The following is a 26,334-nucleotide window of genomic DNA, read 5'->3' as shown; positions in this document are numbered from 1 at the left end:
TACATCACTTATATCATTAATGCTGTGAAAATTATATGGACTTTGTAATTTCCAGGTTTCTTGTTTAGGAATTACTTCTTTAACTTTTTTTTGTGTAAGATTCCATGCTTACTCAATTTTGCTTAATTGGGGGTTTGTGCAAATATGTTGATGTACAGTGATCACATTCTTAACTAAAACTTTTATCGGTTCTACTCTTACCTGGAGATGATAGTGATTAGGACAAGTTAATTTAAAAATCAAGCTACAATGGGACAATTTGGGCATATATCTGGAGGGTTAATAGTCTATTGTGCAGGCAATGGATTTAAAAGGTGCATTGTTTGTTGCAAATGTTCAAATTTTTTAGAAGAGCGATTTCAATGTATAAAATCTAAGCTACTCTTAAGCTGTTGAACTGAGAGATTAAAAGGGCAAAGCAAATAAAATGAATACAATTTTTAAGTAAAAATAAATCTGTCATATCAAAAAAAATCAAGCAGTGTTGTTCCTGCCGAGTGGTTCAGTTGTTCTGAGCAACAGGGTTGCCGGTTTGATTCCCATATGGGCCAGTGAGCTGCGCCCGAGCTGAGCTTCCACTGAGCTTCCAACAGGTGGCAGGATGGCTCAGCTGGTGAGAGCATGCGCTCCTAACACCAAGGTTGCTGGTTGGACTTCCACATGGGATGGTGGGCTACACCCACCCACAACTAAGATTGAACATGGTACCTTGAGCTGAGTGGCCATGAGCTGCTGCCAAGTGGCTGGATGGTGACTGGACTTGGAGCTAAGCTAGCTGCGCCCTCCACAACTAAGATTGAAGGACAACAACTTGGCTATTCCCCTTCCCCAATTCCCCCAATAAAATCTAAAAAAAAATCAAGCAATGTTTTGTTAAGTTGAATTACTTACTTTGTAGAAAAAATAAAGTTTAGTAACATCTTAGGCATGTTTTGAGAGACACGGGTTTAGATATAGTGTTTGATAGTGTTTTACAAACTTTATGTTTCATTTATTAAGTCATAAAATTTTCAAAAATTTAAACTACTCTAAATTGTAAAGTTGATTACCAGAAAGGACTAGCATATATAAGAGGTGTGACAATTAAGTTCGTGAACTTCCCACTGTGCTCTTCCATTGGCAGCACCATACAAACAGCTCGGTAAGGTTTCATAACCTTTGTATATCAGTGTCTCTCAGCTGTGCTTGTGTTGATGTGTGGCGTTGCCTTGCTGAGTGGTGTTCATCATTGTGGTGATAAGAATGAACTTGAATTAGAGCAACCAATAAACATTAAGTTTCTTGTTAAACTTGAAAAGAGTGGAAGTGAAATCAGGAATATGTTAGTCCAAGTTTATGGGGATAATGCCATGAAGAAAACGGCAGTGTACACATGGATTAAATGTTTTTCTGAGGGGAGAGAATGCGTCATTTATGAAGAGAGGCCAGGGCAGCCAGTAACAAGCAGAACTGACGAAAACATTGCAAAAATTTGTCAAATTCTGTATCAAAATCACCAGCTGACTGTGAGAAGCATAGGAGACAAAGTAAACATTGATAGAGAAACAGTTCAGAAAATCTTCACTTAAAATCATGGCATGAGAAATGTGTATGCAAAAATGGTCCCAAAGGAGTTCTTGCATCACAACAATACACCAGCTCACACGCCACTGTCTGTGATGGACTTTTTAGCCAGTGAACAAATAACTGTATTGGAACACCCTCCCTACTCACCTGATCTGGCCCCCAATGACTTTCTTTACCCGAAGATAAAGGAGATACTGAAAGGAAGACATTTTGATGACATTCAGGACATCAACGGTAATATGGCGACAGCTGTGATAGCCATTCCAGAAAAAGAGTTCCAAAATTGCTTTGAAGGGTGGACTAGGCGCTGGTGTTGGTGCCTAGCTTCCCAAGGGGTGTTCTTTGGGGGTATCTGTAGTGATATTTAGCAATGAGGTATGTAGCACTTTTTCTAGGATGAGTTCACGACCTTAATTGTCATACCTCGTAGTCCTAATTCAGAGGATTTTTTCCAAATTAATTGTGATTGGTCTTATATATCTTGCTTGAGTGCTCTATTTTGTTCACGTAGGTTTTGTCTTTTAGGTGTTGTCTTTATGATCTCTTGCTCGTCCTCGAATATATTTTCCTGTATAGTACTAATGCATTTATTACTGTAAAAAAAGCAGAATTCTTCATAGTTCTGTGTCAAGGTTACCTAAAGGAAAAAGGGAGAATGTCAATCACTTTTTCTCTCTTGGGTGTAATGTGCCTATGTTGACTCAGTACTCCAGCCATATTGCTTTAAATTTGGCCAAATTTAGGTATTGAATGACAAAGTTAATTTGACATTTTTATCAGGTTATTCTTTATTTTAATGGTGGTATCATCAATGTGATAGCCTGGGATGTTTCACTTTGGTGGTCATTAATGTTTAATGTTGTTTAATTAATATTCATAGGGTGAAGAACCTGATGAAGATGATGCATACCAGGTATTGTCTACATTGAAGAGAATCACTGCTTTTCATAAGTAAGTTGGATCTTAAAGTTTTTGACTTCTTAAAAGTAGAAAAATTACTTGCATGCTTTGCGGTTATAATGTTATCAGAATCTTTGCTAGATTGCTTGTGCTTTGGAGGAAAATGTACTTGGTAGAGTCATATTTTGAATTGGAGAATGGCTGACCAAGTATCAACTAACATACTTTTTAAAAATACGCATTTGTTGATTGCGGATGCATGTTATAAAGTTTACTGTATTTACTTTAACAGCATTCTGTTAAAACTGAAGTCCAAAACCAATGTGATTAAGCTTAACTTTTTAATATAACTTAATTCTTTTTTGCAGTGCCCATGATCTTTCAAAGTGGGATTTATTTGCTTGTAATTACAAACTTTTGAAAACCGGAATTGAAAATGGAGACATGCCTGAGCAGGTTTTTATTTATTTACAAGTTACATACTTAACTTTGAGAATGAAGACTTGTGACTTTTTTTAACCTGTATTTTTTGGTTCTTTTTACAGATTGTTATTCACGCACTGCAATGTACTCACTATGTAATCCTTTGGCAGCTTGCAAAGATAACTGAAAGCAGCTCTACAAAGGTTTGTCGTGGTTCAGTGGAGTTTTTATTAGATTAAATATCATTAACTCTTTTCAGCAAACTTATACTTTTAATAGGACCAATTTATTTCAACAAAGTCTTGCTTATTCTGAACTACCAGTTAGGTATGTGTGCTTTGAAAAATAGTTGTGTTTGTAGTTTGATGTATATTTAGTGAAAGAACATTAATATGTTTTGCTTCAGGGTATGATTTTAAATTTAAAATTGTTCACATTTGAAGGTGGCACAATTTATGGATTTCCATATTATTCTCAAGTATTGAGTAACTAATAGAAATACAGAGTTTGTCAATGATGACCAAGAGCCTTGAAACAAGCAGGTACAGCTGTTGGATTACACAAATTGATGATAGCAAATCAGTTGCCCCTAGATTTTCTTTTTTTTTTTTTAGCTGAGCCCTGCAGGCAGCTCACCTCTGGCTGGGCATCAAACAGCTGTTACTCAGAGCTCGCACTCTTGCGCGAGCTCTTAACCAACTGAGCCACTCAGCCAGCCTGCCCCTAGATTTTCTTATGCCTTGGCATTATTTTGGGATCCCCTTGTTTTCGTACTCAGGAACTCTCAACTGATGTTCCAAATTGATAAATCACTCTCTGGTTGAGTGTAATCGAACAGCTACTAGGTCTTAGAACTTTCAAAATTGTATCTAGTGGTAATTCTTGATGTGTTGTTTAGTAACTGAGATAAACAGTACTGCTTTTTCTGTTTGTAAATTGGAAGCTTTGAAACATTGTACTTGTAGCCGTAGATGTTGCCTTACATATTATTTCAGCACATTTTTATAAATATTCAGCAATTTCTAGAAGTTATAGAATTAGTTGTTTATAGGTGTTTTCCTCAAAAAGGCATCCTCTTGACAATAAGTTTGTTTTACATAAAAACCACAGAAAAATTGTAAATGCTTAGAAATTCTCTGAGCTTTTAAGCACAAGATGCTGTTATATCTACAAATGGATATTTCTGCCTTGAAAAAGCAATATAGTTTTGTTTTTAACATGTACTTTTTGTCAAACACCCAAGAAGTTTATTTAACTCAATATCAATCTTACAGTAGGAGCAGTGGCCATATTAGTAAATATGATTGTTCATCTTTGTTAAAAGTACTGAGTTAAAAATTAAAATGGGAAAAAGGTAATACTTTTAGTAGAGGAAAAAGCATATAAAATGAATGTTATTGAATACAGAATTATGCTGAAGCTTCATTGAATTTTTTTTCACAAAATTGATCTCCAAGTTAAACAGATTTTTAAGTTGTCTGTTAATGTATACCAAATTGATACTATATCATTTGGCATTCAGTATTAGAAGATGGGCCAAAGGTTATACCGTAAATAAATTAATGTGGATGATTTTTATAGAATAGTTTTCTATTTTAAATTAACTGGTAAATATTTAGAAGTAGAGAAAATGCAAGAAAAAGCTTGATCTGTTTAGTGTAAGTTTACGAGACATTTAATTTTGTTTAATTGGAGTACTACCACAAAACTTACTTTTGTCACTCTCTGTTTTTAAAAAAGTATAACCAATATCCTTCAAATAGAAAAGAAAGGTGCTGCTCTTTTTTTAAAAAAATAATTTCTTCCATTCATCTGTTGTCTACCCTTCAAATTACAAAATGAGGATGGAGCATAAATCTTTACTCTTTAAGCATTCTGAGATAATAGATTTATTAAAGATAGCTGTATATAGTCAAATAAGTTTTCTCATTCTGAAGGACCCAGACCACTTAGGATATTATCCATTAATATACCTGATATTTTTAAGGCTGCAATTTGTTGAGATTTTTTTAAAAAGTGATTTAATTTCTTTTTGTGTTCCTTTCTGATAAATTATAAAGAAGAATTTAGACCTAATGTTCAAACAGTTAAAATAGTTAAATATAATAATGTTTATATAATTTAAATATCTTAAATACTGAGTTTTTATACAGTATTTTAAAATATTAAATGTTTTCAAGGAGGACTTGCTGCGTTTAAAGAAACAGATGAGGGTATTCTGTCAGATATGTCAGCATTACCTGACCAACGTGAATACTACTGTTAAGGAACAGGTTAGTAATTACTATAGATAGCAATCTTTTGTAAGCAACCTTAATAAATATCTGAACTAATATAGAAAATTTAATACTGAGATTGAGCAAAGTAGAAATATCTTCTATTTGTCCATGTATACCATGCTTAAAAAATAAATTAATGTATTAATTTCATATGGCGTTTATGGGTTACCCTTACACTGTAGTTATTCTGTGTTATTGTTTCTTTATTACACACTTGATAAACAGACCCATATATACAAATTAGTTGTATGAAATTACAAACATTATTTCTGAAAGCAACAAGTGTATAACAAGTATGCCTCATTGAGGAAAAGTCCATTTCGTTTTCTCATCTGAAAATATTACCAGATATTGACGTTCTTGCTTGTCCTGACTGTGAGTTATTTTTCCTTCTGTGAACTTTGTCAGAAAACCACTTCCCAGCCTTCAAAGTTTTACCTTTGTATCCCGTATGCCCTTGTGATTCTATTGCTGCCAACTTTCTCATTTTGGAAATACCAGGGGTGTCAAAAATATGTATTGTTTTAAAAATGCATCATGACTTTTCAGACAACCCAATATATACAAATGGACACTTTGGTCAGTGTTGCTCAAGCAGTAGTTGGCCGTAATCCTAAGTGTCTGGACGCTGATGGTAACCACTTTGAGCACCTCTTGCAATTGCAGGAGTGAATCGTGACTTATATTTATTTTTTGTTTTTGGTATATATTGAGTATTACAATTTTAATATTTTTTTCCTTTCTTAAAATGTGTATACATTTTTTGTCACCCTCTGTATATTGTTACCTGGTGCCAAAGGTAGTTTTCCCAGAAAATGAATTCTGACCCCGGGACTAAGAGCCTATTGAGTTCTAATTCCCTGATAGAAGATTAAGCTTTTTTTGGACACAAATGCTTCTTTAAATGCTTCTGTGGGGAAGATGATTTTGTGATCATTTTATAAGAAATAATAATTATAGTCGAAATGCTTATGGTGATTTCAAGTTTGTTTTTTCACCTCCTTAACCTTTGTATCTTGGGGTAGAGCTCCAGCGGTCATCATAATTGCTATTTTCAGCAGTTCCTTTTATGTTGAGTATTTAATACCTAACTGCTGGTCTAGTTTTTCTTATTTTCAACTTCTTTTGTCTCTCCCATACATATATGCTTGGCCACAAATAAATTAAAATATATTAAATGGCCAAGATCCAATTACTGGATTTACCTTTTATTCTTGCAAAAGTATGAAGTATATTGCCATGGTTATTACATTGCTGAATTCTCTTCGGTTTTAAGTATGTAGTTTTGTATCGTAGCAATCAAGGATTTGGAACTTTAATTTTCATTTCTACAATTCAGATGAAAGAAACAAAATTTCTGAAGGTAGTAAACTGAGTTTAGAGTTAAACCCTTAGAATAGGATTTTAATAAGTATGCACTGATAATACAAACTTAATACATAATATATTACTTGATATATTTTATATGCCACTAAGATATTCAGCTTAATAGTCCTATTTTTTACAGTATTAACACATAGTTCCTTATGGGTCATTCTGTGTAACCTCCAATATAATCTATTGCTCAGGCCTTGGAGATGATTTGGTCATTAAATAACTTGTGTGTTAGTCTTTCTAACAAGTTTCTAGAAATACGTTTCGATTGGCTCACTTGACCTCCCAGTTCACCTAATTAATAAGTATCACCATGCTTACCACTTTGTATCTTTACCATGTAGATTGCAAAAGGTTTTATAAACTCAAAATATTCTGGTAGATATAAATTACTACTACAGTAGTAAAATAAGAAGAGACTGAAAGAAGAGGTAAAAGCATAAAGTAAGGAGAAAAAAGTAAATGTGGTTAGTTCCAAAAAGGCAAAACTATTATTAAGATCTGCTCTGTATAATAATCTGTTTCTAAATGTAATTTTCTATTGACTTTGTGACCCCCAATTTATATTCTCATTATCCCTTCCTAACATAACTTTTCCCGGTTACCTTCTGGCTAATTTTACCAGTGTTTGACTCCATTTAAAACTCCTGGTAGAGTTTTTATTAAACTCCATGAAATGTAACTTTAGCTTTATGTTCATTATGATACTGTCAGGTTTGCCTGATAAGCAAGCCCATATTTGTTACGTTTTTTCTACTTATTCACCACACACATATTAACAATGAGAGTGCATAAAAAGTACCATAAACTTAGTGATCTCTCTTCTAAGAGATCTTCTAGGAGATATTCATCTCCTTGATATAAGTTTTATCTTCCATGGAAGAAAAGAATGGTACCAGGTTTATACATTATTTCATATTTGAGAATGTATGCCACAAGGCATTGTGGTATATAGTGTAGAGTGTGGGATTTGGAGTCAGAAAACCTGAGACTGAGTCTTGACTGCATGTTTTCGTAGTGTTAACATTGCATAAGTCATTTAAAGTTGCTAAAAATAAAAATAAATAAATAATAGAATATTTGTGAAATGACCTTGTAGTTAGTAAAGCATGATGCAAATGTTAGTAGTCATTGTTACAGAAACTACACTCCTCAGCTTTAAAATCATAGGAAAATTTATAAGCATGTATTTTTCTTGAAGAGTTCCAAATACAGAAAGTTGGATTTTATTTCTGTGTTAAATATGTATGTTACTTGTTGCACTTGGTGAGAAACCTTGGCTTATAGCACACTATACCTTTTTTTTATAGGCCTTCACTATTCTGTGCGATATTCTGATGATCTTCAGCCATCAGATTATGTCAGGAGGTCGTGACATGTTAGAACCATTAGTTTACACCCCTGATTCTTCATTGCAATCTGAGTTGCTCAGCTTTATTCTGGATCATGTCTTCATTGAACAGGATGATGATAATAATAGTGCAGGTAATTGTCAGTTTTTTGTTAAATGTGTGTATCCATCATAAATTTAACTATCCATGATTTCAAATGTTGCACTACTATTTGATATTTTATTTTTAAAACATGAAGCACAGGTACATATTCCAGCACATTTGTGTTCGTTTCTTGTAACACTGTAAAGACAAAGTGATATCACAGAGCATAGGCTTTGGAGTGAGATCTTCACTTCTCACTAGCCCTGAGCCTGTCTTTTGAATTTGTGGCTACCTTACGGAACTGTGTGAATTAATGAAATTGAGCAAAGTAACTCGTACTGTGGCTGCGCATGTGGTAGGTACTCAGTAAAATTTATTCCCTCTTCCTCTTAATCATTAGTAATACCAGTATTCAGGGAATATGAGCAGAATAAAGTGTTTAAGTGATGTTTTTGTTATATACTTTCATAAGATAGGTTCTCATATTTTAGTGAGGGTGTTAAACTGTAATTTCTCAATGTTAGAAAAAGGTTGAAATTATTCTATAAAAGTCTGGGCCAGTACAGAATGTTCACAGGAAAATGATCGAATCACCCTTGCCTAGGGTTAAGTTTCTCTTCAAACCCTAATTGTATACACAGATGCCTTACGTAAGGAAAGCAGTGGTCATGCAAAAACAGATAGTATTTGGTGGCTAATTTCTGGGTTTTTATTTAATTTGAAGGTATACTTGAAGGACAATATAACATCAATGTGTGTATATCAATATATAAACACACATCATTGCAAATCAGTGTAAATAAATACATATACAATTTTAGACAAGACTTATAGCTTATTTTGATCTAAAAAGAGCTTTGTTCTCAAGTATTAAAAACTAAACCAGGGCCGGCCGAGTGGCGTGTTGGTTAAGAGCTGGCTTGGGATGCCAGCTCTGAGCATCAGGGCCCTGGTTCGGATCCCATATAGGGGCCAGTGACATTGCCCTCTACAGCTAAAATGGTGAACAACAGCTCAACCTGGAGCCGGGCTGCTGTGAGTTGCCGGTGACAGCGTAGGCTGCAGCCCCTGCAGCGGTGGGCTGCCATAAGCTACCGTGTGTGGCCGGCAGCCAGCATGAGCGGCTAGCAGCCGGTGTGAGCTGCCAAGAGCCACCGTGAGCAGCCGTTCAGAGGCCAACGACCGATCTGCCTCACCTGGGAAGGGTGCAGTGATAATACCAACATGGGCCAGTGAAGCAACGTTATCCACAACTAGACTGAAGAAAAAAACAACAGCAACTTGTCTGTTCCCGTTCCCCCAATTCCCCAGTGCTGTCCCCCTCCCCCAGTTCCCCAATAAAATCATTAAAAAAAATTACGTTTAAAAAAAAAAAACCAGAACAGAATTGAGAAACACAGAGTAGCCAAAACAGTTTTCAGTTTCTGTAGTAAAGTTTATGTAGATATAATTTTTCACCTTTCATTTTCAGCTATTGGTTTAGTAATGCTTTTATTTTTTAACTAATTTGATATTTATTGGTCAGCAGGTAGTATAGTAGATGCTGTGGATATCAAAAAATGAAACATCTTTTTCTTTAAGAATGTAATTCAAGTGAAAAGGACATATCCAAAAACCATTCATTATAATGCATTTTGATAAGTAATAGGGCCATGTGTGAAGTGTTGTGGGCATGTAGATAGAGGAAGGTCTGGCTGGTCAGTAGGAGTCAAAACATTGAAATAATCTAACATCTGAAATGGATCCTAAAAGATGTGTAGGAGTTTTTAAAATTTCTATGAGAAAGCATAGTTGCATTTAAAAAACTGATACAAAATCAGTTTTGGTCCACAACCCATTTGTTAGTTGGGGATGGACTCTACTTTATATAGACCATGGGAAGAATGAAAATAAGCTTGCCAATACTACTGAATTTTCTAGGAGCTTCATGGAATTGCTTAGAGTCTTCTTAAACTTTTTTTTCTTCTGTTTACACTTTAAAAATGAAATTATTGGGCCAGCCGAGTGGCTCAGTTGGTTAAGAGCTCACTCAAGAGTGTGAGCTCTGAGCAACAGCGGTTTGATGCCCAGCCTGAGCTGAGCTGACACTGAGCTGCCAACAGGTGGCAGGATGGCTCAGCTAAAAAAAAAAAGAAATTATTTTAGTTCTCTGGAAAAGTTTTATAAAAGATAACACATTTGTACATGCCTACCACCAGCATTTGTCAGATTTTCTTGTTTCAGATTTTTTTTTAAGGAATAAAGTATGTATACAAAAGCCCACATTTGTATCCCTCCCCAATTCAATTTTGTCTTTTTCCCTAGAGATAAATGCTATCCTTAATTTGGTGTTTATCAACCCTTTACATTTTAATTTTATTTTACTAGGAGTTTGTGTATCTGTTCTCAATATGTAGTTGATTTTCTATTACTAGCTTCCACATGTATCATATCGAACATTTTAATTTGCATCTTGCTTTTTGGAGTTAACATTATTTTTGAAATTTGTCAGTGTTCACATGTGGTTGTAGCTTTTTTATCTTGACTGCTGAATATTATGTGATGAATTAATGACACTGTCTATTTTCATATTGATGAGCATTTAGATTGTTTCCATTTTTTCCCTATTATAGTGTTACAACAAATATACTTATCTCCTTGAGTACATGTGTAAATGCTTTTCTAGTGTACGTCTTTAGAGTGGAATTTCTGGATTATCTAGCCTATGTACCTCTTAAATTTGACCACATGTTGCCAAATTATTCTCCAAAGTGGTTGTTTTATCCTCTCATCAGCAATATATGATAGTTTCCATTGCTTTTCATCCTCATCTAACCCCTGGTGTCGTAGACCCATGGTTATATCAAATTTGTTAGCCCACATCAGATTAGAAAGGGACAGTGTAATAGGGAATGCTTCCAGAGGCACTGACACATCATAATAATTGCAACTGACATATATTATATGAATGGCTCAGTGCGTTAGGGACGTCTCTAACATTCTTCATTCCCCACAAGGGAAAATGTGGCTAATTTTTGATAAGTAAGTGAAGAAAACTAAAATTCAGGGTACAAAATCTCTTAATATCTGGGTAATTCATTCTTTAGGTAGGGAAAGTCTATATACCTCTATTTCCAGAGAGCAGTACTTAACAGTGTTTTATAGAAACCCATTATAATCACAGTGTCATTTAAAAAAGTTAGCTTAAATATTCAGTGTAATCATTTAACAGAGTGAACAATATGTCTTAGATTTCTAAGCAAATACTTTGGCATTCTGGTCCATACACTTGTGGTAATGAAACTTTTTCTGATGGTCTGTCTTCAATTCCTATTCCATAAAATTTGGTTTTAACTTACTAGCTGTTATCAAGAATTTTCAGAGACGGTAAAATAAATACTTGTTTAAAAGAGCATTCTTATTTTACACAATTTTTTTATATTAGAAATCTTACATCTTACATTGAAGACCTAACAGAATATGCACCTGCTGTTCACAAAAGAGGACATATTATATAAATGGCTAAGACACACACAGAAAACTTCACTGATAACCAAAGAAGTGTAAATTAATATAAAATGGTGGGGTTTTTTAAGTTTTAAATTTCATTTGTAAAATTTGTCCGGAGAAAGATTCCAGCTTCCCTGACAATGAATTTTAAAATAAGTTTTTCCCGTTGATACCTGAAGTCAAGATCTCACATAATAGATCAGATTGGAAATATGTGAAGTCTTCTTAAAAAGACAGAATGGTTTCTATCCCAGTCTAACTCAATATATATAGTATGGATAAAGGAAGTATGTGTCAGTAAGAGTTGGGGTAGGATCATCCTTGGAAGGGAAGGCGTTGGAGAATTTCTGAGGTTGGTTGCTCCCAGGAACAAAGGGCTTTAACCAACTGACATTGAATATGCCGGTCTCGACTAAATATCCTATTAGAGAAGTAGTTGAATGAGTTAGGCAAGCACAGTCTAACATCACTAAACATCAGTTCCTCTGACTCACTCCACTTGTTCCTGTTCCATGTTCACCAAGAAGCCTTCTGACTACATATTTGACTACACAAAAATTTTGTCTATTAGAATTAATGGGCTGGTCATTCACTAAGATATTGAGAGTAACTATAATTTTACTTCATTTAAATGTTTTTCCTTACTTTTCAAATTCTCCAAAATAAAGGTATTTTATAGTGAGAATTAAAATATATATACAGCTAAAGTAAAATATATATGGCTTACTGTTTGGAACGTTTTTCCCATAGATGGTCAGCAGGAGGATGAAGCCAGTAAAATTGAAGCTCTGCACAAGAGGAGAAATTTACTTGCAGCATTTTGTAAGCTAATTGTATATACTGTAGTGGAGATGAATACAGCTGCAGATATCTTCAAGCAGTATATGAAGGTAAAGTTTGAAAAATGGATAGCAAGATATTTTTATAATGCTTAAAAGATAGTAAATGTAACATTGGCTTTTATGCTTAGTTGCCATTGAAATTTTAAAGAGTAAATTACTTTTCTAGTATAAAAGAAATCTCCTTTAAAGTACTTAACATTTTCCATAGCATTTCCTCATACCTCCACTCCATTATAATGGACAATTTGGGTTTATCGAGTTCGTTTGCACTTGGAATATTGGAAACAGCTTGCCTTAGGTTAACTGTCACTATTAGAAATTGTATTTGTGATGTCGTTTAAGACATCAGGATGTTCTCATTCCGCTGCTTGATGCAGCATTAAAAAGTGTCATTTTAGGAGTCAGGAGACCTAGATGGTATAGTTTTAGCTTGGTTACTATGCAGCGTGGGTAGTAACTCAATACTTTTTGCATCCTGCATTTCTTCATCTGTTCCACTGTGATAGCTAAGGTTCCTTTAGGGTCTGAAAATCTGATTTGATTCAGAATAGGCTATTCACAATTTTTATAAATACATGTGAGATTCTCTTAATGTTTAAGTAGTAGTAGGAAGGATACTTGTTAATTGTACTAATGGAATATGACTAAATTTGGTAAGATAGTTTTACTTTAATCCTTCTCAAGTAAAATCTAATTATAAATGTAAATTTTTAAGCCTTTCTTTTCACAAAATATGTAATAAATGTCAAAAACTAGTTAATTCTCTCTTTGGAATACTTTGTTACATGATAGAACTCTAGCTCCATTCTAAATTACTTTGGAACTTAAGTGATTTGGAATAATGATAATTAATGATTTGTTTTTAAACTAAGATTTATGAAGTCATTTTGCAAGTTTTAAACTTTTAGATCTAGGTATTCTAGATTAGTCAATTTTATTTGTCATAGGTTATCCTGTTACCTCTAAAAGTTGTCGTATATGCAGTTTGAAACTATATTAAATTAGACAAAAATATTTCTTCTACAATGCATGATGTAAATGTTACATACAATAAGTTTTCTTTTAAATGTTGTTAACATACTTAGTTTCTATAAGCCAAATAATTAATTAAAGTTGGATACTGCACACAAACTCCATGCCAATTAGCAATGAATAAGTTAGGAAAGTGATTGATTATATTGTCTTAGTAGCTCACAAAGAGCACAGGAACTTTGTTTATACCTTTGTGTTATTTCTGAAAATCTGCATAACCTAATTATTGATTTACATCATGCCTCCATAAAACCAAGTTTAGAGCTTAATGTGATTAGATCTTAACTGTCTAATATTTCTGATTTTAATAAAGTTAGGGATTATGAGCTTAGAAATTAAAGTTTTGGTAACATTCTTTTTTGTCTTGAAAGGCATAATTTCAGCCAAGTACATACTTTGTGACATGCTTACATGATTAATCTAAAATTGTTCAGTAGTTTTAGGAGATAGAGCTCTAATTTGTACAAATTTCTTTTCTAGTATTATAATGACTATGGAGATATCATCAAAGAAACAATGAGTAAAACAAGGCAGATAGACAAAATTCAATGTGCAAAAACTCTTATTCTCAGTTTGCAACAGGTAAGACATTAAGAGTACCACCTTTAGGCTAACACAGTTAACAAGAGATACTTTTCAAGGTAACAGAAAAATGACCAAGGATACAATAGACAATTCATAAAAGTAGAAATACAAGGTATTCAATCTCATTAGTAGACATTGTGCAGGTGAGATTATTTTTTGCTTTCAGACTGGTAAGATTGGCAAAACCTATAGATAGCCGTCGATGGGGGAAACAGATATTGTCATCAATATATATGGGTACAACCTTCCTGGTAGGCAGTTTGACAATATATGTCAAAATTTGTAATGTGTATGCCATTTGAGGCAGCAGTTTTACTTTTAAAAATTTATCCAAGGTAGTAGTAATAGGGCAAGTTTGCAAAAATGGGTGTACACAGATTGTACATGGCAACATTGTTTATAATAAGAAGAAATTAGAAATAATACAAATGTCCATCAGTAGGATATTAGATGAATATATTATGTAACACATCTCTGCAGTCGCTGTTGTGTAGCACTTAAAGTTAGTGTAGATCTATATTCATTAATGTATATAGATTTCTACTACATATATAGTTTGAAAATAAAGTAAAAATTACTATGGTATAGCATCCCTATAAAATTATTCATATCTTTATATCTATCTGGGGGGAAAATCACTAAAATATTGGTGGTGGTTAACTTGCTTAGGTATGTTTCAGGTGAATTTTATTTTTTTCTTTGTATATTTCCATATTTAATGAGTATGTCTTACAATCAAAATGCAATAGTCCTTTTCATTTTGGCAGTAGCAGGGTAGGTTTAATTAGGTAAATATCATTTGCTCAGTATATTTTTGTCTTCAGAGACCAAATGCACCCAAAACATAAACCATTTCAACTTGATAAACTTTCTTATTGCTTTATAGAAATCTAGGTATGAAAGTTCTTAATTCCATTTGGATATTCTTTATTAAAATTAATATAATTTAAAAGGTTTTAAAGGTAGCATTTAAATAACTTTTGCTATAAAGTAATAGCTGCTTGCTGTAGGAAGTTTAGAAAACATAGGAACTAAAAAAATGCAACTTACCCTTAATTTTTTTCACTTAACACTTTCAGTTTTTAGTAGCCTTTTTAGTCTTTTTATAGGCCCATATGAAACCTTATTTTTACAACAATTAAGCCGTATCATGCATTTTATTTTGCAAGCCTGAAATTTTTCATATTAATAAATCCTGAACATTTTCATGCCATTACGTACTTTACTTGGCATTTAAAATGACTATATAGTATTCCATTTTCTAGAGGAACCATAATTTAACCGAGATATCTTCTTGTTTGATGTTAAGTTCTTTTACAATCTTTGCCATTATAAATAGCACCAAAACAAACATTTTTGTACCTATGTATTATGCCCGAATATTTTTATTCCTTTTGGATAAAGTCTGATAATTAGAATTGCTTAGTCAAAGGACATTAAAATTCTAAACCTTTCACTACATTTTGCGAGATTGCTCTATAGAAAGGAAGGTTATCTCAATTTATGTTCCCAGCAGATAAGAATGCTCATTGAAAACAAAGTAAAATAGATTACAGTACAGCATCCCTATAAAATTTTGTATATCTCTATCGGGAAAAATCATTAAAATGTTGGCAATGGTTAACTTGCTTTGGTACGTTTACTGTACTCTTATCAATAGTAGTAGCCATTATCTGTTAATAGCTTGGCAATTTAATAGTTTAAAAATTGCATTTTGTTTTGCTTACTTTTTGATGAAATTTCTTGCTGTGGGATACATCAGTTAAATGTAAATAGCAGAGCATAGTTGCCTAATTTGGTGTGTTTCCTTTTTCTTTACCTTTTTGTATATGTTATCTTAATATCCAGTTAGTTCCAGCAGAGTAGAATACTGTTAAAACTATCCTAAAGAGTTTCTAATGTCAATAACTATCTCTAGAGTAAATATATGAAGTGATAACAATTTTCGTCATTTGTATCATGTGTTTTAAAAATCCATGTTTTAGAATAAAATGTAGTGCCTCTTCTATGGATCATCTAGTAGATTTTAAGTAGAAAATACGGCATTTTAAAAGTGTGAATAATCCATAGTTATCAAAAAATCTTTAATGTGCTTTCTTTCTTTCTTTCCAAACAGCTTTTTAATGAAATGATACAGGAAAATGGCTATAATTTTGACAGATCATCCTCAACATTCAGCGGCATAAAAGAACTTGCTAGACGTTTTGCTTTAACTTTTGGACTCGATCAATTGAAAACGAGAGAGGCCATTGCTATGCTACACAAGTAATCAAATATTTTATTCAGCGCTCCTATTTTTCAATCATGAAATTCTTTTGAATCTAGCTCTTTTTAAAGAATAATCAAATTCAATTGATGCTTTATTATTTGTTTACACATTTATGGCATATGTCTTAAGACTCAGTTATAGCGCTATCACCATTAACACATGAGTTGGGACTAAAACTCCTTTCATAGAAAGTCTTTGCTTTAATTAAAACTATATAAAATCCACTGCACTGTACACCTGAAGCTGAAGCTGAATAATATTGTATGTCAACTATAATTTTATATATATATATATATATATATATATATATATATATATATATACATATAATCACGGGATATGTAGTACAGCATAGGGACTAGAGTCAATGGAATTGTAATAGATATATATGATGTCAGAGGAGCAATAGATTGGGGGAGGGGGGTTATCACTTGTGAGGGGTGAAATGTCTATTACATTGTTTTGTACACCTGAAACTAATTAAAAAACTATACAAAATCTTTTTAAATTATGTGAAGAAAATCAGCATATATTCATCAGGTATTACAGTATCTTTTAACAGCTTTTGTCATAATCTCACTGCTATTAGAAAAGTTTTTGAAATTTGGCTCGTTTTGAGTGTTATCTTTCTGGTTCTGTTCTCTATATTGTAGTGACTTTATCCCTTATTTTGAGCCAGAGTCTTCTTTCCGTCTGTATATTTTCTTTGCCTTACAAAAATTGCAAATTTTCTAATTTTATTTGGGGTATGCAAGTTAGTGATCCATTATACTTTTAAGTATGAGTTTATTTTTGACCTTTAACATAACCACCACATGGATATTAATACCTTTATCTCTTAATCTTGGGTAAAGAGCCTTGCTTTTGGGAAAATCAAGAGGCTTAAATTGTTACATTGAAAGTGCTCTGTTTTATATGTGTCTCGTTTTTGTTTTATTTCTGCTTTGTTTTGATTTTGGTATATAATTTTTCCTGTCTCTTTTACTCCTCCTCCTTACTTAGTTATAACAGTATTAAATGTCTCTCTACAGAAATATTTCTGCTGTTTAAGTTAATCCCATACTTCCCCCAACTTAAATTTATTCTCCTTTCACTTTGCTCTAAAAGTCTCAAATTCCTTTTTATGCCTTTTAAATAGATTGAATGAATGAATGAATGAATGAATGAATAAATAAATAAATAAATAAATAAATTGAGTGATACTTTTAGGTAATATTTAGGGACCACATATGTAGTAATTATTTTGAGAAGTAATATATTATTTCCTTTATGTAATAATATCCTTCTTTATTCATTTTCATCTGGATTGTTTTTTTACCCAGTTACATTTTTATAATGTTGGGTTGTTGTCTTGATTAATAGAGGTAATTATTGTTAAATAAATATGGTTAAAATAAGCCCTGAGTAGAGTTTTTATATATATATATATATATATATATATATATATATATATATATATATATATATATAAAGATTTTATTGGGGAATTGGGGGGGAGAACAGTGTTGGGGAATCAGGGACAGGGAACAGACAAGTTGCTGTCCTTTTTGTTCTTCAGTCTAGTTGTGGAGGATGTTGCTTCCCTGGCCCATGTTGGTATTATCATTGCGCTCTTCCTGGGTGAGGCAGATCAGTCACTGGCCTCTGGACAACTGCTCACGGTGGCTCTTGGCAGCTCTCGCCGGCTGCCGGCCGCTTATGCTGGCTGCTAGCCACTCATGGTAGCTCACGGCAGCCCACTGCAGCTTTACTGCAGCCTATGCTGTTGCCAGCGACTCATGGCAGCCGAGCTCCAGGTTGAGCTGTTGTTCACCATCTTAGCTGTAGATGGCGCAGTGTCACTGGCCCATGTGGGATCCAAACCAGGGCCCTGCTGTTCAGAGATGGCATCCCAAGCCAACTCTTAACCAACGCGTCACTCGGCTGGCCCCCGAGTTTAATATTTAAACTTTACTCTTAAATGGCTCATTACAAATTGTCTTTAGTAATTATTTTTAAGTTAGTCCTGTGTGCTTTAGTAGATCTCCTTTATGTCTTAAAAAATATAGAAAATATATTGACCATTATGTTGAGAGCATTTGGGTTATTTTCTGTGGAAAAAGAGAACCAAGGAAAGAATGTAGATGTACCAAAGAATATAGATATACCAAACCACATTCAATCTAGAGACTAGCTGGTGTATTTGTGTGCCTGTGTGTGTTTATGTTTTGAAGAAAGTAACAGTGGCATAACGTGTAAATATATTTGTTCATTCTCTTACTATAGCCTCTTTATTCTCACTATTCCACAGATTAAATGCATGGCAAAGAAAACATTTTAGTAGCGGAACGAGAATATAGAGAGAAATTTTCTTTCTAAGTTAACTGCGTTTTGTATTCTAGTCCCTTAAATACTCATTTGTCTTTTTTTATTTTCTTTGCAGAGATGGCATAGAATTTGCTTTTAAAGAACCTAATCCACAAGGAGAGAGCCATCCACCTTTAAATTTGGCATTTCTTGACATCCTGAGTGAATTTTCTTCTAAACTACTCCGACAAGACAAAAGAACAGTGTATGTATTTGTTAAAAAATATTCTATTTAATTTTGATGTAGAATTCTTAAAGACAACTTGTTATACTTGATTTCTCTTCCTTCTAACATAGAAATTAGAACTGTAGGATTGCATTAATGCACAGAAATCTGTATACTTCAGAAATTTTATAATTTAAGGATTGTAACTGTATTTTATGCTTAATACTCCACTTAAGATCTGTAAGTTCTCACAGTGTAGTGGATTTAGAGGTGTAATTTGAAATATTGACATATTCTTACTTCCATTTTTGGCTTAGCCAAACTAAGCAGGGAGCATTTAATAGACAATTATATCAGTGATCCATCAGGAACATATCAGCCTGTGTCCTGAACTGTGTGGCTACACTGGAAAGTAGAATTCCCTTTTTTTAACTTTTTACTTTAACTACTAGCCCTGTCCTCAACAGATCATTTAAACAGGATACTTTTCTGGTTTAGTCTTCTAAAATTATGACTTTCTATTCTAAGAGAACTCAACAAATAGAATTAAATTTTAAAATCTTCTACCCTTTTCCTTCTGGCTTGAGGTATAAAAGGGCAGAAGAATATGAATAACTTAGGGAGAGAGAGTGAGGGGGGGAGAGAGAGAGAGAGAGAGAGAGCAAGAATCCTCTTCTGAAAGTCCCACCAGTATTTTGCATTTAAAGATTGTATAGATTTTATATGAAATGCTAACATACACAAAACTAATCTATGGTGATAGAAATCACAGTAGTGGTTACTTCTAGGGTTGGAAATATTGGATGGGAAAAAGGCCACAGGGTACTTTCTAGGGTCATGGGAATGTCTTGTATCTTAAATGTGTGTTGGTTACATGGCTGTATGCATTTGCAAAACTGATCCAATTGTACTCTTAATTTCTGTGTATTTTATTATGTAGATCTCTCCCAATTAAAAATTTCATTGGCACTATTAATCAATGAAATACAAATTAAAACGATGAAAAACCATTTCTCACTTAGCAGATTAGAAAAAATTAAGAAGCCTGATAGTCCCGAGTATTGCCAAGGATGTGGAGCAATAGAGACTTTTATACATTTCTGGTGATGGTGTAATTTGGTACAAGACAACTTTGTGGAGGAGCTATTTGGCAATGTCTAGTAAAGTCTAACCTACCTCATAATCCACTAATTCTTTTCATCGGTAGATACCCTAGAGAAACTTTTTCACATGTGTCCTGAAGGACCATAAAATAATTTGACTGTTGCATTGTTTGAATTAGGGAAAGGCTCAAAACAACTAAACATCAACTAGAAAATAGGATCGATAGATTGATGTACAATGGAATACCATACGGCAGTCAAAATGGTTAGATTTTTAAATACCCAATCATTGTTCAAATTTCTATTAGTCTCAGATATCATAAATGACTTTATTTTTATAGTTTGACTGAATTGGGATTGAAATAAGACTGATAGATTCCAGTCGATTATTCTTTTTGAAATCTTAAAAATATTTCAGCTTTATTGAGGTATAATTGGCAAATTGTAATATATTTAGAGTATATAACATGGTGGTTTTATATATGTATACATTCTGAAAGGATTCCCATAATCAAGTTTATTAACAAATACATCATCTCACATATTTAGCTTTTTAAATGATACCATGTAAGTTTTTTACTCAGCAAATTTCAATTGTATAGTATTATATAATTATACAACATTGTTAACTATAATCACCATGTTAAACATTAGATCTTCAGACTTAATTCATCTTTTCTAAAAAATGTTTTTCAACTTCATTGAGATATAGTTGACATATAATGTGTGTAATCTTAAGGTGTACAACATGTTGATTTGATACACTTATATTGAGACATGATTACCACTAGTGTTAGCTGATGTCAGTCTTCCAAAACGGTTAGATTTAAAAAACATGTTGACTGTGAAAAGTACCAAACTGTGCTATGATGTTTATAGACAAATATGTATTAAAAGCACAAATTATGTATGGCGATGATAAATAGAAAATTCATGTTAGTGGTAACTTCTGTGGCAGGGAAGAGGGCAAGGGGAAATAGCATCAGGGAGGCTACTTCTCCGAAATGTTCTGCTAAGCTCGGTGGTGGACACACAGTTGTAAATCTCTCTACTGGTGAGTATATTTTGGCTCAAGCTCCATATCTTGTCGCAGACTGGTAACAGTTCTCAGACTAATAGTTCACAGACCACATGTTGAGGAGTACTGTACTACTGTGTATAGCTGAAATACATTGCAATTAAGAAGAAATACTGAAAAATTAACACCAAGCAGTATGTATTTGTAACTATCTCCTATTCCCTCTCTTTTTTTTTTTCCAAAGAAATTTTATTGGGGAACAGTGTTCATCCAGGACCCATCAGCTCCAAGTCAAGTAGTTGTTTCAATCTAGTTGTGGAGGGCGCAGCTCCTTGGCCCATGTGGGAATCGAACCCACATCCTTGGTGTTATGTGCCTGCACTTTAATGGGCCACCCATCCTATCCCCTCTCTTAATGGTGTTCAAAACTAATAATTATGGGGCCTGCCAAGTGGCGCATTGGTTAAGAGCTGGCTTGGGACACCAGAGGGCCCCGGTTCGGATCCCACATATGTGGGCCAGTGACACTGTCCTCTACAGCTAAGGTGCTGAACAACAGCTCAACCCGGAGGTGGGCTGCCATGAGTTGCCGGCAATGGCATAGGCTGCAGCCCCTGCTGCAGCAGGGTTGCCTTGGGCTACTGTGTGTAGGCAGCAGCCAGCGTGAGCAGCCAGCAGCCGCAGTGAGCAGCCGTCCAGAAGCCGGCGACTGATCTGCCTCACCCGGGAAGAGCGCAATGATGGTGCCATCTTGGACCAGTGAAGCAGCGTCCTCCACAACTAGACTGAAGAACAAAAGGACAGCAACTTGTCTGTTCCCCTTCCCCAATTCCCCAATAAATATCTTTAAAAAAAAGCAAAACTGATAATTATGAATTGATTGGAATTAGTCATTATGACAGCAGGTATTTGAATTGCACTTTGTAGTTAGTTGACAAAAATGTGTTCATGTATTTGAAGCATAATTTAGACAATACAGCATTGAACTCTTACTGTCAGAGTGTGGGATTTGAATCATGTTTATACTGCTTTCTCATTTTTATGGCCATGGATATGTTACTTAGCTTGTCCTTTCTTTCCTCATCTATCAAATGGGGAGAATGTCTCCCGCACGTGATGTAAGAAACACCCAAGAGAAAAACACCTAGCACATAGCAGTCACACAAATGTTAGGTGAATTTTGATTGCTATATCACATATAATCTATAGAATCCTTGTGATATTTGGACCCCAGGGTAGATGTCTGACTTCCGTCAGGCTGAAACTTTTTTGCAGGTAGGGACCATATCTGATTCATCTTTGTATCCCCATTGCCTGGGGCATAGTAGATGCTCAGCAAACACTAAGCTAAACTGCCCTGAATTATTTAATGTGAGAATCCTAATATAGAGACAGAATTGCTCTTTAATGTACTGATGTAGCTAGGGATTTATAAAACTGCAACTAGGACCCAAGTTGTGTGATTTTAAATCCAGTCCTTCTTCCAGAAATATGACTTGAGTTTGTTCTTCTAGCAGAGGACATGAAAAGTTAGGATAGAGACATCTTGAGAAAGAAAACACTAACGTCCTTTAATTGTTACTCTGTGAAAAAATGTGGATTATCTACCATTACTTTGTTTCATTCTAATGTACTTTGCTATTTTTTAAAATTTAATTCTAATTAAGTCATTGAATTTTCCACATGGTATGTAAGTCTTAAGATCATTAGGAGGAATAAAGAAAAAGCTATGGCAGTTTGTGTATCAAAGCTAATGGTTTCTACCTCTTTTTAAGGTATGTTTACTTGGAAAAGTTCATGACATTTCAGATGTCACTCCGAAGAGAAGATGTGTGGCTTCCATTGATGTCTTACCGAAATTCTTTGCTAGCTGGTGGTGATGATGACACCATGTCAGTAATCAGTGGAATCAGCAGTCGGGGGTCAACTGTGCGGAGTAAAAAATCAAAACCATCTACAGGAAAACGGAAAGTGGTTGAAGGCATGCAGCTCTCACTCAGTGAGAATATAGTTTATTCTCTTTATATTTATCTCTTACATTTACCAACTGAAGTGTCATTATGATTCACCTTATTTTTTTATTTGAAATACGTGCTGTTAAATAGTATTTGCACAGTGTGTCTAGTTAATGTGTAAATGTACTGTTTTAAGCATTTTTGTTCATAAACTCAGTTCTTACAACTCTGGGTCCATCCTCATCTTTCAGATGAGAAAACTCATTCAGAAAGGTTAAGTAACTTACCTAGGGTCACACAGATATTAAGTAGTAGAGCCAGGCAGTCTCACTCTATAGCACCTGCTTTTTAATCACAGCACTGTGCTGTATGCATAGGGAAGGGATAGGGACTTGGTGTTATAGAACTAATTATTACCAAGGAGGTCAGATCATCTAGTTTAAGCGGAGCAACAGATTCAGAGAGGTTACAACTTTTGAATTTCTATGAAGAGGTCGTTAATCATGGAGAATTTGATAGAAACACAAATTGCTGTCTGTACTCTTGGAGGTAGTAACACATTATGACACTTGAATTTCTTGGACTTCTAGCACTCCAGGGTTGGTTCAAAATGGGCCTGGAAACTTTCTTCCTTTCCTTAGAAACCTTTAAACAAATTGGCATAGTTGTCAAAATTTGTTCCATTTATAATTGCTGAGTAACAAACTACCTCAAAACTTAGGACAGAGCAGGGACATAACACCTGGTGCTTCAGCTAGGAAAACTCAAAGGCTCATGACTGGAATTGTATGGAAGCGTCTTCACTTACAGATGTATCTGATACTGGCTCTCAGCTGGGATTTCAGCTGGTCACACATAGGTGTGACCTCTTCATGTGGCTGTTAGGCTTTCTCACAGTATGTGACTAGGCTCGAAGAGCAAGTGTCTCAAGAGACAAGAAGTAGAAGCTGCCAGTTTTTTAAGGCCAGAAACAGGCATAGTATACTTTCCACCATATTTTATTGATCAAGCAATCAAAGGTCCCAGATTCAAGTGGATGGGACATAGTTCCCCACCTCTTAATGTGAGGAATGTCAAAGATTTGTGGGCTATTTATTTATTTATTTATTTATTTATTTATTTGCTGAGCCATCCAGCTAGCTGTTGGCGCTCTTGAGTGAGCTCTTAACCAACTGAGCCACTCTGCCGGTCCTGGGGGCCATTTTTTTAAATTGCCACATATAATTTTAGCCATTATCAGGTGTATAGTGCTTAAAAACTTGATTGTCCCATGGGTTAATCGTTTTATTCTTTTCTCCAGTAATATAAAGGCATAAACGTATAACTTGTACAACCTTAGATTTAGACTTGGTTGGTTATATAGTCCCAATATCCAAGTCAATGGGGAAATCTCTTCTACGGTATCTGTGACCAGTTAAAATAGTTATAGCCAACAGTTTACAGGAAGTTAAAATACATTTTTCTTTTTTAAGAGAAAGTCAAATTAAAAGATGATTTCTGCATATCACTATAAATCTTGAGAAGTTTTTCTCACCTGGACAAATAGTTAATAGTTACAGATTTTTGCTGGACCATCAAACCTCTTTTTCCTTAGATTTTATGGAGCACATATGAATTAATATTTTTATAACATCTCAAAGATAGCTTATCCAACCAGATACTTCAGTTTCTACAGAAAGAGTTGATGCTCTCTTTGTTTAGATTTTTGGAGAGAGCCATAGCACTTGAGGCATTACTAAATTAGAAGAAGGAAGGACAAATATTAGGATTGGTAGATCAGTGCAATTTTGAAGACAAAATTGGAGCCAAAACACAGTAGAACTTAAAGACTGATATAATTATATTGCAGATTGTGGAATTTATGTCTAACCCATCTTATTACTCTAGGGTATTAGCTAATTGCATATTTTTCTTAAAAACTTACATGTATATATGCACATGTGATCTAATAAAATATTTCTTCAAACTCATGTTTAATCAATCAAGTGCTATTAATTTCCCCTCCCAAACCAGTGATTTTATTTAAAAATGACTGAATTCGGTAGCACTTGCATGTGAATTTGTGTTTTAACAATCATGGCAGTATTTACAGGCACTTGAAAACAAGGATGTTTTTGTAGGTATGAAACCTGGTCTTTTCCAGTGCTTAATATGCATATGGATTTGTGCTCCCCTTGAAGTTGTTCTAGGGCTTCCCAATGGTGAGCATCCTATAGATTGGGAACCATTCTCTCAATTCTTGTTCCCACCTCTAATTCAGCTGGGCTCCACAGTTAGCCTCCTAACTGGTCAATTTGCTCACTAGTCTTCATAATCTTAAGTCCACCTTCCACACTGCCACCACATACTTGGACTAAAACATGTAACTCACCACATTGCTTCCCTTCCTTGAAACCTTCAGCCGTAGTTCCTGTCACCTTAGCAAAGCTAAGACGTTCCATCAATTTATTCCTGCCTCTTTATTCATTCGATCTTTTGCTACTTACCCCAGGAGTACCAAAAATCTTAGTTTGAACCGAATGAAATGACTGTTTTTGTAGGTCAAAAACTGCTGAATATCAGCAAATCAGTATGGTTCAGTCGTTTCATGCCTCAGTGTTTTTGCTTATGTTCTTCCCCCTGCCTAGTCCACCCGATACCTACTCTAGTTAGAGGTCACTTCCAGGGAGCTGGCTCTGATCCCTTTCATTGCTCCCCTTCCACCTGTGCTCCCGTCTCTTCTAGCACTTCCCACACTGTACTGTGTTGGTGTTTTTTCTTTCTCTACAACTAGTCTGTATGGGTAGGGCCCGGAGCTGCACTTTACATACCTTTGTATCCCTGCTCCAAGCACTTAGCATGTGGAAAGGAAAGCAACCAGATGTTTGCTGACCTCAACAGGTTGTATTCGACATCTGATTCGTCAAAATTAGTGACCCTACCTCATTGCTGTTGATTTTATTTTTCAGCTGAAGAAAGCAGTAGTAGTGACAGTATGTGGTTAAGCAGAGAGCAAACGCTGCACACCCCAGTTATGATGCAGACACCACAACTCACCTCAACGATTATGAGAGAGCCCAAAAGATTACGACCTGAGGATAGCTTCATGAGTGTCTATCCAATGCAGACTGAACATCATCAAACTCCTCTTGACTATAAGTGAGTACATTTGATCATTTTCTGTACTATATCTTTATTAATTACATAGAAAAAAGTTAAGTTAAAAGAAGAATAAAATTCTCCTTGAAGCACGCAGGTAACATGGATGTTAGCTCAAAGACAACAAGAGGAAGCAAGGCAACAACAGGAGAGAGCAGCAATGAGCTATGTTAAACTGCGAACTAATCTTCAGCATGCCATGTAAGTGAGAGTGCCTTATTGTCTGAGTCTAGGAAGTTCACTAATTGATTTTAACATACTCTAATGTGTGCCTTATCTAATAATTTCAGCAAACTCTATCTAGAGTAACTCCGCTGAAATAATCAAGGAACTAAATATTGGTCTTTCCAACAGTAAAAAAAGAACTTTTTAAAGTTAAATATTAACCAGTTAGCTAAAGGACCAGTCTTAGC

At 34.5% G+C, this 26,334-nt stretch overlaps 1 protein-coding gene across 10 annotated transcripts in view; it reads left to right on the top strand.

The window, feature by feature from the left end:
• Positions 1-26,334, top strand: part of STAG2 (STAG2 cohesin complex component) — a 141,169-nt gene that overhangs the window by 102,742 nt on the left and 12,093 nt on the right. For 7 of the 10 annotated variants that reach the window (XM_019657910.1, XM_019657912.1, XM_019657913.1 and 4 more), the window contains 12 exons: positions 2,447-2,517; positions 2,835-2,922; positions 3,012-3,092; positions 5,070-5,162; positions 7,853-8,027; positions 12,218-12,357; positions 13,822-13,923; positions 16,043-16,191; positions 18,618-18,746; positions 22,604-22,827; positions 25,732-25,921; positions 26,012-26,122. In XM_019657910.1, coding sequence (XP_019513455.1) covers positions 2,447-2,517; positions 2,835-2,922; positions 3,012-3,092; positions 5,070-5,162; positions 7,853-8,027; positions 12,218-12,357; positions 13,822-13,923; positions 16,043-16,191; positions 18,618-18,746; positions 22,604-22,827; positions 25,732-25,921; positions 26,012-26,122 — 1,553 coding nt within the window. The remainder of the gene's footprint in view (positions 1-2,446; positions 2,518-2,834; positions 2,923-3,011; positions 3,093-5,069; positions 5,163-7,852; positions 8,028-12,217; positions 12,358-13,821; positions 13,924-16,042; positions 16,192-18,617; positions 18,747-22,603; positions 22,828-25,731; positions 25,922-26,011; positions 26,123-26,334) is intronic. The other 3 variants (XM_019657916.1, XM_019657917.1, XM_019657915.1) reach the window with 2 other exon arrangements.

The sequence above is a fragment of the Hipposideros armiger genome, unplaced genomic scaffold, assembly GCF_001890085.2.
Source record: "Hipposideros armiger isolate ML-2016 unplaced genomic scaffold, ASM189008v1 scaffold_281, whole genome shotgun sequence".
Taxonomy (NCBI): Eukaryota; Metazoa; Chordata; class Mammalia; order Chiroptera; family Hipposideridae; genus Hipposideros; species Hipposideros armiger.
The sequence above is the reverse complement of the archived record's forward strand: the minus strand, read 5'-3'. Positions and strand labels throughout refer to the sequence as shown.